Here is a 13,355-nt window from a genome sequence, read left to right on the forward strand (position 1 = left end):
ACACACACACATTGGACTATAGTGATAAAGCCTCGTTCGTCGCTGCACCTGTCGGGCCGTCACGCAAACCTCGATGTACCTCAGTAGAGGCCTCCCCGCAGACCTTGGCAACAGCTTGACAAGAGCCGCAGTGGGGAAAATGGAAGGGGATTGAATCAATCACAATGTTCTGATGGAAAAGAAGATTCATTCATTTAGTTCCCTCAATAGGTTCCATTACTGGGTTGATTTGTTTGATTCATGGTGAAAAGAACAAAAAAACTAGCAACCACACACACCACCATCGCTGGACTCCACGCCATGCCTCCCCGCAGACCACGCCATGCCTACATGGTGTGGTCAGGGACTGAAAGGAAGTATCCCCAAGCCTGGGAGCACCTAATATGTTCTTCTCGGGAAGGAGACAAGGGCGACGTCTCACATGGTCACTGGTGATGTGTCTGAAGAGTAAAGGATCAGGTTTGTAAAAGGGAACAAGGGGAAAATAAGGAGAAAACAAAGAGGAGGGATCAAAAGGAGGGCCTAAGCGGTACGTTTAGCATTCAACCAGTCAAATGGCACAAAGGAGAGAAGCCCAATGTTCTGGTGGCATAAACAACATTATGCAATACAAAATGGGATGTAAATAGAGGCAAAACCACTGCTGGCAACAACAACAACAACAACAAAGCCTTTAGTCCCAAGCAAGTTGGGGTAGGCTAGAGGTGAAACCCATAAGATCTCGCAACCAACTCATGGCTCTGGCACATGGATAGCAAGCTTCCATGCACCCCTGTCCATAGCTAGCTCTTTGGTGATACTCCAATCCTTCAAGTCTCTCTTAACGGACTCCTCCCATGTCAAATTCGGTCTACCCCGCCCTCTCTTGACATTCTCCGCACCTTTAGCCGTCCGCTATGCACTGGAGCTTCTGAAGGCCTGCGCTGGATATGCCCAAACCATCTCAGACGATGTTGGACAAGCTTCTCTTCAATTGGTGCTACCCCAACTCTATCTCGTATATCATCATTCCGGACTCGATCCTTCCTCGTGTGGCCACACATCCATCTCAACATACGCATCTCCGCCACACCTAACTGTTGAACATGTCGCCTTTTAGTCGGCCAACACTCAGCGCCATACAACATTGCGGGTCGAACCGCCGTGCTGTAGAACTTGCCTTTTAGCTTTTGTGGCACTCTCTTGTCACAGAGAATGCCAGAAGCTTGGCGCCACTTCATCCATCCAGTTTTGATCCGATGGTTCACATCTTCATCAATACCCCCATCCTCCTGCAGCATTGACCCCAAATACCGAAAGGTGTCCTTCTGAGGTACCACCTGACCATCAAGGCTAACCTCCTCCTCCTCACACCTAGTAGTACTGAAACCGCACATCATGTACTCGGTTTTAGTCCTACTAAGCCTAAACCCTTTCGATTCCAAGGTTTGTCTCCATAACTCTAACTTCCTATTTACCCCGCCCGACTATCGTCAACTAGCACCACATCATCCGCAAAGAGCATACACCATGGGCTATCTCCTTGTATATCCCTTGTGACCTCATCCATCACCAATGCAAAAAGATAAGGGCTCAAAGCTGACCCCTCATGCAGTCCTACCTTAATCGGGAAGTCATCAGTGTCGACATCACTTGTTCAAACACTTGTCACAACATTATCGTACATGTCCTTGATGAGGGTAATGTACTTTGCTGGGACTTTGTGTTTCTCCAAGGCCCACCACATGACATTCCACGGTATCTTATCATAGGCCTTCTCCAAGTCAATGAACACCATATGCAAGTCCTTCTTTTGCTCCCTATATCTCTCCATAAGCTGTCGTACCAAGAAAATGGCTTCCATGGTCGACCTCCCAGGCATGAAATCAAACTGGTTTTTGGTCACGCTTGTCATTCTTCTTAAGCGGTGCTCAATGACTCTCTCCCATAGCTTCATTGTATGGCTCATCAGCTTAATTCCACGGTAATTAGTACAACTTTGAACATCCCCCTTGTTCTTGAAGATTGGTACTAATACACTCCGTCTCCATTCTTCTGGCATCTTGTTTGCCCGAAAAATGAGGTTGAAAAGCTTGGTTAGCCATACTATCGCTATGTCCCCGAGACCTTTCCACACCTCAATGGGGATACAATCCGGGCCCATCGCCTTCCCTCCCTTCATCCTTTTTAAAGCCTCCTTGACCTCAGACTCCTGGATTCGACGCACAAAACGCATGCTGGTCTCATCAAAAGAGTCGTCCAGTTCAATGGTAGAGCTTTCATTCTCCCCATTGAACAGCTTGTCGAAGTACTCCCGCCATCTATGCTTAATCTCCTCGTCCTTCACCAAGAGTTGGCCTGCTCCGTCCTTGATGCATTTGACTTGGCCAATATCCCTCGTCTTCCTCTCTCGGATCTTGGCCATCTTATAGATGTCCCTTTCGCCTTCTTTCGTGCCTAACCATTGGTAGAGGTCCTCATACGCCCGACCCATTGCTTCACCAACAGCTCGCTTTGCGGCCTTCTTCGCCATCTTGTACTTCTCTATGTTGTGTGCACTCCTATCCAAATATAGGCGTCTGAAGCAATCTTTCTTCTCTTTAATTGCCTTCTGGACATCATCATTCCACCACCAAGTATCCTTATCTTCGCTTCTCCTTCCCCTGGACACTCCAAACTCCTCTGAGGCCACCTTACGAATGCAAGTCGCCATCTTCATCCACACATTGTCCGCATCCCCTCCTTCCTCCCAAGGGCCCTCCTTAATGACCCTCTCCTTGAACGCCTGAGCTACCACCCCCTTGAGCTTCCACCACTTCGTTCTAGCGACTTTGGCCCGCTTATCCCGCTGGACACGAATCCGAAAGCGGAAGTCAGCAACCACCAGCTTATGCTGGGGTACAACACTCTCTCCAGGTATCACCTTACAGTCTAGGCACGCACGCCTATCTTCTCTTCTCGAGAGGATGAAATCAATCTGGCTAGAGTGTTGGCCACTACTAAAAGTCACCAGATGTGATTCTCTCTTTCTAAAGAGGGTGTTGGCTACAATCATGTTGTAGGCTAGAGCAAAGCTTAAGACATCTTCTCCTTCTTGATTCCTGATGCCATAGCCAAAGCCCCCATGCGCCCCTTCAAAACCTGTGTTAGATGTACCCACGTGGCCATTGAGGTCTCCTCCTATGAAGAGCTTCTCACCAATCGATACACTCCTAACCATGTCTTCCAGGCCTTCCCAGAACTCCCTCTTGGTGTTCTCATTGTGGCCTACTTGCGGGGCATACGCGCTGATAACATTGAGAACCAAGTCCTCAACTACCACTGCTGGCAAACAAAAAAATTAACAAAGATTTGGAGGTAATGCTACACACTACAGCATGATTGAGAATAATACATACTGAATCTTCCGTACCCAGGGGCAGATCCAGTGCCTAGGAAGGTCAGGAGTCTGTATGACTCCAAGGACCTCAGGGCCTTTGCCAGAGTACAGTGAATTATGTTCTTTACTCTTTTTGAAGAATACACATGACATCTGTGAGCTTTTCATTCAAAGGAAGAAATTGCGCAATTTGCACAAGGCAGTGGAGGAAGAAAACAGCACTGGTGTCACACACTCATGTTTGGAGGGCAGTTGGGCTGACTGCACCCCACTGGCACACTCAGATTAAGCCACCACTTTGAACTGGTTTGGCTCAGGAACAAGGCCAGTTGCCCAGACTGAAATGCTGAGACAAGTGGAATGAAAACCCTAAGTGGTCTTGTGAGTGAGAGGTGGCAAGACATCAAGGTTTTATGAGGGTGATCGAGAGCAAGCAGTAGGCAGCTGCAGTTGGGAGGAGCCAGGAGGCTAAGGGCCAGTTCTTTTCAGATTCCCCAGCTGATTATGTCGGGTTGTGCCTCTATGGTGTTGTATGGGTCATGCCTTCTTTGGCGTTTGTATCTTCTGATTTCTTATTAAAAGGGCAGCCCGGTGCACGCAGCTCCCGCTTGCGCGGGGTCAGGGAAGAGTCTGACCACTTTGGGTCTTTCGTACGCAGCCTTTCCCTGCATTTCTGCAACAGCTTTACCACTGTGCCAAGGCTCCCCTTCTTCTCCTTTCTTAATGCATATTAAAAAAAAGAACTGGGCTTTGGCCCATCGATTCCCCAGTCAGCTGCTCCCAGTTCATGTGTATGGCCAGAAGTGAGGCAACCCCAGCTTCCCGAAATTCTGAGCCAAAAATTGAAAGAGCATATTTGATTGTCCCTATCGGCCGGTGGAATTACAGAGAAATCGGCCCTAGCCATCTCCATCTCCCCTTCCCCCTCGGTAAAAACTGACACTTGAGCTCCCTCCTCGCCCGGTCCCGCATGGAGCAGACGCCACCCGAGCCTCCCGCCCCAGCATTCTCCTGCCAGAGCACTCCGACACCAAGTCCACCACTCTCGCTGCCATCATCTTCACGTTGGTGGCGCCGGTGGTGGTCGGCGCTGCTGTTGAGTCGGGGAACATGCCGGCCTCGCCGGGGACTCGACTAGTATCTACAGCACCGCGCGTGCTCCAGCGCAGGGAGTTCTTCCTCCGCTGCTGTCCTCGACTCAAGTGTCCTTGTGCTGAAAAATGTTGTTTTCTCCATATGGGTGAATGTACTGGATTTCTGAACTCTGTAATTATGGTGTTGCTTCTCCCCTTCATGAAAAGATGTGCAAACGCTTGTTTGCACTCCAAAAAACCATGCACATCTCGAGATAGTATGAAGAGATCGAGTTGTTTTCAGTTTATAATCAAAATAAGTCTTGAAACAATTGGCTACTCTCTAACTATAACTACTGCCCTGGCTTATTTGTGTTCTGTATGTGTTAACGGATCTCAAAACCTAAAATCGATCCACACCCAACATGTGGAGAGGCAGAAATTAAAATGAAACCATATGGAAACATTACGAACCTTAAAAGGTAGATATGCAGAACGTTGGGGTCCTCCAGTTCGACTGCCGTATCGAGAAGCATAGTTCAGTGGTATTTTTCTCTCAGCTTCCTGAAACCATAGAAATGATCTGAATTAAGCAAATCATACTCGGACAAATTTATATTTATCTTGAAAAGCAAAGTATATTTTCTCACCTGGACATAGACAATCCCAAGAACTAAGAAAAAGAATGACAATATGATTGTGAGAAGTCCAACATAATTGCCTGCTTGAAATCCCTCTGCAACTGTCCTTCCAAATGATGCAGGCAAATACGAAATTATACTTGTAAAAATAAGGAGAGATGTTCCATTCCCGAGTTTCAACTCAGATATTGTTTCACCAAGGAAAGTTGTGAACACCGATCCAAGCGTCAATAGAGTCACAGATGTTAGCACCCATTCTGTGCTGAAGTCATTAACATAAGGACGAAGAAAAAGAACTTGCCCGATAGCCTAGCAAAAGGTACAGAAATTAAATTTGAAGCAGATGGGAAGATAAATAGAGCAATCAGAACTTACATTAAAAATAAAATAATACCTTCATAACTAATACTGTGCAAACTCGTACTAGAATGAAATGTACACACAGCAGTATATCATTCTCCAAAAAATGTCTGGCAACAGAAGCGTCAGACGGACTCAACTGAATAATACTAGGATTGATTTTCATTGTTTATGACCGCAAAGCACATGATTTGGCATCAGGAATAAGTTCGTTGTATTTTGAGTTTCTTTGCCATGTCAAAGATAAGTCATCGGTGTACATAGAAGGTATAAGTTACAAAAACGGAAGTGTCATATTACCTTGATATTGCAAGTTATGTGGTCAAATTGTGTGGCATGTTTGACATAATTCTAACTGTTTAACATGGTATGCTGTTAAGTAGATAGTCAGTTAATATAGCATGTGAGGTACCGACGCTTCAGAACCGATTATTGACATAAAAAAATTCCAACAGCTGCTCTTGTAGTTTTAACTAGTCAAAAAATTATCTTGACAAAAAAAGATATCCAAGAGCTGCTCAAATATTTCCAAGACTCTAACCTACCTGGGCAATTGCAAAACCAACAGATGCATATCTTGTGTACTGAAGAATCTTTTTTCTACCTGCCTCCCCTTCTTTTTTCTGAAGCTCTTGCAATTTCGGGTAAAGCTGAGTAAGGAGCTGAAACACAATCTGTGCATTGATGAACGGAACAATGCCGAGGGAGCATATACCAAGCCGGCCAATACCTCCACCAGAAAAAGAATCTAAAGTGCCCAGCAGACTGTTCTGGTCAAGATTACCAGCAAAAGCTGCTTGGTTCACTCCACCCAAAGGTATATACACACCAAGTCGAGACAATGCCAAAAACCCAAGGAGCTTCAGAAACTTCCCGGGTAGAGGACCCTTGAAGAAGTCACCAAAGTCAATAGTACTGTCCTCCATTGCAGCTGCTCCAATCAGATTAAAATACATTATATAGGTATAACTGGATAAACTGAAGTGGACTCAAGCTGCAAATATATGAACGACAATGCCACCAGTCATACCTGTTTAATACATAAATAGTCGCAGTCGACTCGGCACTCACTATATCAACTGAATTTTCATAGTAACTACATATCATGTATACGTTTGGGCTAAACTGGGGTTGAAATTTTAGACTGGTTGAAGAAATTTCTCATTAAGAAGACCCCACAACCAAAAAATTCGACAAAATGTGGATGAGTAATCAAGAGGCAGATTTTTTTATGGGTAGCCCATTAGGTTTATCAGTTACAAGCATACTTTCTTTTCCTGAGGAACCGGCAGGACGCTGCCTCTTAATTAAGGAGAAGAATATTTACATGTTGGGACATGTTTTGAGAAGGCTGCAAGGCGAGCTGTGAGTGAAGCAAGGGGTCGGGCGTATGAGGACCTCTACCAGCGGTTAGACACAAAGGAAGACGAAAGGGACATCTATAAGATGGCCAAGATCCGAGAGAGGAAGACGAGGGATGTTGACCAAGTCAAATGCATCAAGGACGGAGCAGACCAGCTCCTGGTGAAGGACGAGGAGATTAAGCATAGATCGCGGGAGTACTTCGACAAGCTGTTCAATGGGGAGAATGAGAGCTCTACCATTGAACTGGACGACTCCTTTGATACAAGCAGGCGTTTTGCTACGTTGCATGGATACTTGGATACGTATCGGATACGCGATACGGGGATACGCCCGATACGCCAATTTTCTAAAAACATGGATACAGGGATACGTTTATACATAGATATTACATATATTAATTATTAAAAGTATGGAAAAAAATAAGGAGCTTCCAGGTTAAAGCATGCCTCAATAGGACCCTTTCTTTTCTTGCACTTGGTCCACTTTCATCTGTTGGCACTCGGATTTCCCTAGGTTTGTTGTTCTAATCAGTGCATCGACTCTCTCTTGCTCGCCTCTCAATTGAATAAGAATATTGCCAGTCATGCTTTGACATGAACTCACGCCCATCTTGGGAATCTTCAAAAGGTGCGCTGTACTATTGAGGGGATTTCACACCGAACTAGGCGTTTGAGGTATCCAAAAAGTATCGCGGAAGTATCCCAGGAGTATAGGTATCCAAAAAGTATCGCGGAAGTATCCCAGGAGTATCAAACATTATTTTCTTTTTTAAAAATCAAAAAATTGAGGGATACTTACAGGATACGTATCGGGGCAGTATCCGGCCGGATACGCACGCTTTCTGAAGTATCCGCGCAACGTAGGCGTTTTGTGTGGTGAATCCAGGAGTCTGAGGTCAAGGAGGCCTTAAAAAGGATGAAAGGAGGCAAAACAATGGGCCCTGATTGTATCCTCATTGAGGTGTGGAGAGGCCTCGGAGACATGGCTATAGTATGGCTAACTAAGTTTTTTAACCTGATTTGTTGGGCAAACAAGATGCCTGAAGAATGGAGACAGAGTATATTAGTACCAATCTTCAAGAACAAGGGGGGTGTTCAGAGTTGTACTCCCTCTGTAAACTAATATAAGAGCGTTTAGATCACTAAAGTAGTATTCTAAACGCTCTTATATTAGTTTACGGAGGGAGTAGTAATTACCATGGAATTAAGCTGATAAGCCATACAATGAAGCTATGGGAGAGCCTCATTGAGCACCGCTTAAGAAGAATGACAAGCGTGACCAAAAATCAGTTTGGTTTCATGCTTGGGTGGTCGACCATGGAAGCCATTTTCTTGGTACGACAACTCATGGAGAGATATAATGAGCAAAGGAAGGGCCTGCATACGGTACTCATTGACTTAGAGAAGGCCTACGATAAGATACTGCAGAATGTCATGTCGTGGGCCTTGGAGAAAACAAAAAGTCTCAGCAAAGTACATTACCCTCATCAAGGACATGTATGATAATGTTGTGACAAGTGTTCGAACAAGTGATGGCGACAGTCATGGATCTTGAGCCCTTATCTTTTTGCTTTGATGATGGATCAGGTCAACTTTGAAATAGGATTGCACCAGAGGTCAACTTTGAGCCCTTATCTTTTTGCTTTGATGATGGATCAGGTCACAAGGGATATACAAGGAGATATCCCATAGTGTATGCTCTTTGCGGATGATGTGGTGCTAGTCGATGATAGTCGGACGGGGGTCAATAGGAAGTTAGAGCTATGGAGACAAACATTGGAATCGAAAGGTTTTAGACTAATAGAACTAAAACCGAGTACATGAGGAGCGGTTTCAGTACTGCTAGGCACGAGGAGGAGAAGGTTAGCCTTGATGGGAGGTGGTGCCTTAGAAGGACACCTTTCGATATTTGGGGTCAATGCTGCAGAAGGATGGGGATATCGATGAAGATGTGTACCATCGAATCAAAGCCGGATGGATGAAGTGGCGCCAAGCTTCTGGCATTCTCTGTGACAAGAGAGTGCCACAAAAGCTAAAAGGCAAGTTCTATAGGACGGCGGTTAGACCCGCAATGTTGTATGGCGCTAAGTGTTGATCCACTAAAAGGCGACATGTTCAACAGTTAGGTGTGGCAGAGATGCGCATGTTGAGATGGATGTGTGGCCACACAAGGACAGAGTCCGAAATGATGATATACGAGATAGAGTTGGGGTAGCACCGACTGAAGAGAAGCTTGTCCAACATCGTCTGGGATGGTTTGGGCATATTCGGTGCATGCCTCCAGAAGCGCCAGTGCATAGCGGACGGCTAAAGCGTGCCGATAATGTCAAGAGAAGTCGGGGTAGACCGAACTTGACAGGGAAGGAGTCCGTAAAGAGAGATCTGAAGGACAGGAGTATCACCAGAGAACTAGCCATGGACAGAGGTGCGTGGAAGCTTGCTATTCATGTGCCAGAACCATGAGTTAGTTGTGAGATCTTATGGGTTTCACCTCTAGCCTACCCCAACTTGTTTGGGACTAAAGGCTTTGTTGTTGTTGTTGTTGGACATGTTTTGAGAAGGGGAGAAGCGCCAAAAACCTCGAACAGTGAGGGATGCTCAAACCATTGGTCACTGAGAATATTAATGGATTTTTGCGTTAGGTACGATCGATATTAAATGTATTAAGTTTGCTATTCTAGCTTTAATCCTAAGACCCCGGGGGCGGACCATATACCCCAATTCCGACCTATCGCTCTTATCAATGTGCTCTTCAAACTGGTTGTCAAAGTATGCGATGCGATTGGGTTTGTTAGCAGCTAAAATTGTCCCATGCACAAATGGCTTTTATTAAAGGTCGTTTTATCCTTGAGGGGGTGCTATGTCTTAACGAAATTGTTCACGAGCTTAACCGTAAGAAACTCCCTGATGTTCTTCTAAAACTTGACTTTGAAAAGGCGCATGACCGAGTTAGTTGGTCTTTTCTTTGACAAGTTCTGAACGGAAAGGGTTCCAAGCAGGCTTTATTCACAGGATTATGCAGCTTGCCTTGGGAGGACATACTGCAATTTGCATCAATGGGGAGGTTGGCCCATTTTTTCGCAATAAGAGAGGCATGCGTCAAGGGGATCCCATCTCTCCCCTTCTATTTGATATAGTCGCGGATTCGCTTTCTTCCATGCTAACCAAAGCCAAAGGGGCTAGTCACCTCAAAGGGGTGGCGTCCCACCTCATTCCAGGAGGAGTGGACTCAACTCCAATACGCTTACTACACGATGCTTCTCTTTGAGCCCGATGTACGAAGTTTGGCCACTATCAAGATGCTTTTAATTTGCTTTGAAGCTATGTCACGGGTGCAAATTAAACTTTGCCAAAAGTGAAGCATGCATGGTAGGTGTGGATGAGGCTAAGAGTGTGTGTGTGAATTGCCAATCTTCTTAACTGCTACAAATCGGATTTTCCCATCTCTTACCTTGGCCTCCCATGCTCGGATAAACAGGTGTGGGCGTCGGATAGGGATCCAGCGATTAGTAAAGTTATTACATGAGTTGACCCTTGGCAACGAAAACTCATGTCTTCGGGCGCGAGAATCACTCTTACCAATGCATGTCTGTTTGCTAACCTGACCTTCGCGATTGGTCTCTTCTTGCTGGGGGTGGCGTCCATGCGCAGTTCGACAAAGGTTAGAGCCAGATTCTTCTGGGAAGCGGACGTGGCCAAGCGCATGGTCCGATGGGCGGACATTTGCAAACCTAAAGACCAGGGAGGCCTAGGTATTACTAATTTCAAGAAATTGAACCTTGCGCTGATTAGTAAGTGGATTTGGAAAATTGTTCAGAACGATGACAACCTGTGGGCTCGTGTCCTCAAAGCTAAGTACTTCTCGGATTCTTCGCTCTTCGCTACTAAGACCAAGGGCTCCAAATTTTGGAATTGGGATCCAAAATTGCAAAGAGATATTCAATTTGGGTGCTCGCTTCGAGGTCGGGAACAAGAAGGACACCAAATTTTGGCTTTCAAAATGAATTGATGACAAACCTCACTATGCTATTTATCCTAACCTATTTGTCATTGCGTCGGATCTTAGTTAGCAATTTGTTTGTCGCCGGCCAAATTAATCTGGCTTTTACGCGTAACCTCAATGATTCTGAGCTTGCCTCATGGGAAGCTTTACAAATTCAGTTCGCTAATACTAATTTAACCACCGAAAAGGATTCAGTAAGTTGGGATCTTGAGGTGTCTTGCGACTTTTCAGTAAAATCTTTATACGCCAAACTTAACCAATGTCCTAAGGTGAGATGCGCTAAGGCTTTCTGGGCAGCGAGAGTTCCGCTGAAAGTCCGTATTTCCCTTTGGCGGGCTGTGTTAAATCATCTGCCATCTGCAATTAACCTCCAGAAATAGAGAGGTCCAGGCAACGGCTGCTGCGGCCTTTGCAACAGCCCGGAAGACGCTGACCACATTCTTTTCCGCTGTGCCCCTAATATATCCTTATGGAGCTGTGTCAGGGACAGCTTTGGCGCTAACTGGGCACCAAACTCCATGGTTGCTCTGCTGTGCACCACGAGAGGCCAGCAAAATAGATTACCCTAGCGCTCGTTTGCGGCCTTAGCTTGGGCGCTGTGGGCCACTTGCAACAAAATTGCTATTGAAGGAAAATTTCCAAGTCATCCAGCTAATTTTATTTTCAAATGGTCTCTTTTCTTTCAGCAGTGGTGCCCTCCAGGGAAGAGGAAGGCCAGTGACGCGGCCAGCCCGGTGCTTCGCACGATCATACACTCGCACGCCATCAAGAGAACAACATCCTGTGAAGCCATCAAGCGCTGCCTAGCAGCTTTATATCTGTGTATGGCTATGTCTTTTGAGCGGTTCTGTAATGCTTACTCTTAAGCTCTGATCTCGGCACTTATATTCTCCTTTATGTTGTAAGACTTTGTAAGACTAAGTGGCCTATGTTGGCTTTTTAATTAAGTCGGGCGCTCCTTGCGCCTTTCATCTAAAAAAACATTACTTCATCTAAAGTAATGAAAGCATTTGTGCAAAGTGGCATCGCTCTGAAGCACTGACAAAATAATCATGGACTATACTTCGTCAAAAATAATAGAGGGAGAAGGGATTAGCTTCGAATTGCAACCTGCTGCTCCTCGGCCATAGGATGACTTCTCTTTCCTGGATCCACTGGAGCTCCCGAACACTGGAGACAGGACGCCGAAAAATGTCGAGAAGGGAGACTGATAATCAGAACTGGACGGGTCCTCCCTGTAGAGCCCTAGAGGATCAAAGGCCGGGCCACCCGTCTCCAACGTGCATCTACACGAATACAGCAGAGGAGAGCCCAATCAAATTTAAACAGCACATACCCCTGATTGTATTCTGCGCCCAGGAGAGGCGCTAATTTGCTACCTGGGGGAGAAGGCTAAGGCGGCTCTTCCACTCCTTCTTGCCGTTACAGTGCGGCGGCCCGGGAAGTGGAAGGAGGAGGCTGCTCTGGTGAGGTAGCGTAGGCGTAGGGGAGTGGAGGTGGGAGGAGGGCGCGCGCGGGCCGGAAGGCAGCATTGCTGTGGTGTCGCCGTGGCCATGGTGCCGCGGGGACGATGGCGGAGGAAGGAGACGAGTGGATGGTGGTTTTTTTAGGTGATATAAAGCTAGACGAAATGATTTTATTTTTTTGGAGCAACCGCTAGACGAAATGATGATGACGCTGTAGAACTGGCTTCGTCGGCCTGCTCATTGTTTGATTTCGGCCCAGTTATGGCCAAGGGGCGGGCGTTTTTTAGAACGAAGGCTGCAGACGAGCCTGACTTTAAATTAACAAAACCATCAACCTGACTAGGTATTACGGCCAACAAGTGCAAGCCCAACTTCATTTACAAAGAAAATAAAACACGAGTGGCCAAAAGATACATGGGTGCTGAAGAACACAACTTACAACACAGTCGCAAACTACAAGCACCTAAACTAGTTGGAGATGAAGAATCGCTTGAAGAAAGGGCCGCCCTTGAAGCTCGAAACACCGGCGCCAAAGAAAACATCAGCGACAATGACATTGTCGACCGCCTTGACCACAAACACGCCAAACACCTGCACTAGAGACCAGAAAGATATCACACCTTCCTTCTCCCTTGCCGAAGAGGTTTCGTGGTTCTAGCTTCTTGTTATCCTATCGATTTATTTCATTTGTCACATGTTCTTTTCTTACCCATCTGGAGTATGTCAGAAGTTGTTTTTTCCGTTTCTTTTCACCGGAGGCCATCATTCCAGAAGAATTCTTTGTCCTCACATTTCAGCTACCATTATCCAATCATCCCGGCGCTTCGTTCAAATGTTCTTTAATCAGCTCGAGTTCTTCCCGTTCTCTTGTATCTAAATCCCCTCAAGCATATTTGCCTTCTAATTCTTCCCGGTGATTCATTCTCTTTCATCAGTCATTTCCGAATTCTAACGGTGGTTCTTTAAGATTCTTTTCTTTGGTTATCATATTTAATTCATTCGTTCTTTCCAATCCTACCGGTGGTTCATGAAGACTTTCTCAAGTTTTGTGCTATACCCCCCTTAATCCTTTTCAAGAAGAATAAGTAGT

General features: G+C 45.9%; 1 protein-coding gene across 1 annotated transcript in view; it reads right to left on the reverse strand.

Annotated features, from left to right (window-relative positions):
- Positions 1–12,417, reverse strand: part of LOC119308589 (preprotein translocase subunit SECY, chloroplastic-like) — a 15,664-nt gene extending 3,247 nt beyond the window's left edge. Inside the window, exons 1-5 of the mRNA XM_037584718.1 lie at positions 12,179–12,417; positions 11,910–12,085; positions 5,978–6,363; positions 5,082–5,381; positions 4,906–4,995 (exon numbers count right to left, since the gene is read on the reverse strand). Of these exons, the coding sequence (XP_037440615.1) occupies positions 4,906–4,995; positions 5,082–5,381; positions 5,978–6,363; positions 11,910–12,085; positions 12,179–12,354 (1,128 nt within the window). The 5' untranslated portion in view covers positions 12,355–12,417. The remainder of the gene's footprint in view (positions 1–4,905; positions 4,996–5,081; positions 5,382–5,977; positions 6,364–11,909; positions 12,086–12,178) is intronic.
- Positions 12,418–13,355: the final 938 nt, after the last annotated feature.

Source organism: Triticum dicoccoides, chromosome 5B (genome assembly GCF_002162155.2).
Source record: "Triticum dicoccoides isolate Atlit2015 ecotype Zavitan chromosome 5B, WEW_v2.0, whole genome shotgun sequence".
Classification (NCBI taxonomy): domain Eukaryota; kingdom Viridiplantae; phylum Streptophyta; class Magnoliopsida; order Poales; family Poaceae; genus Triticum; species Triticum dicoccoides.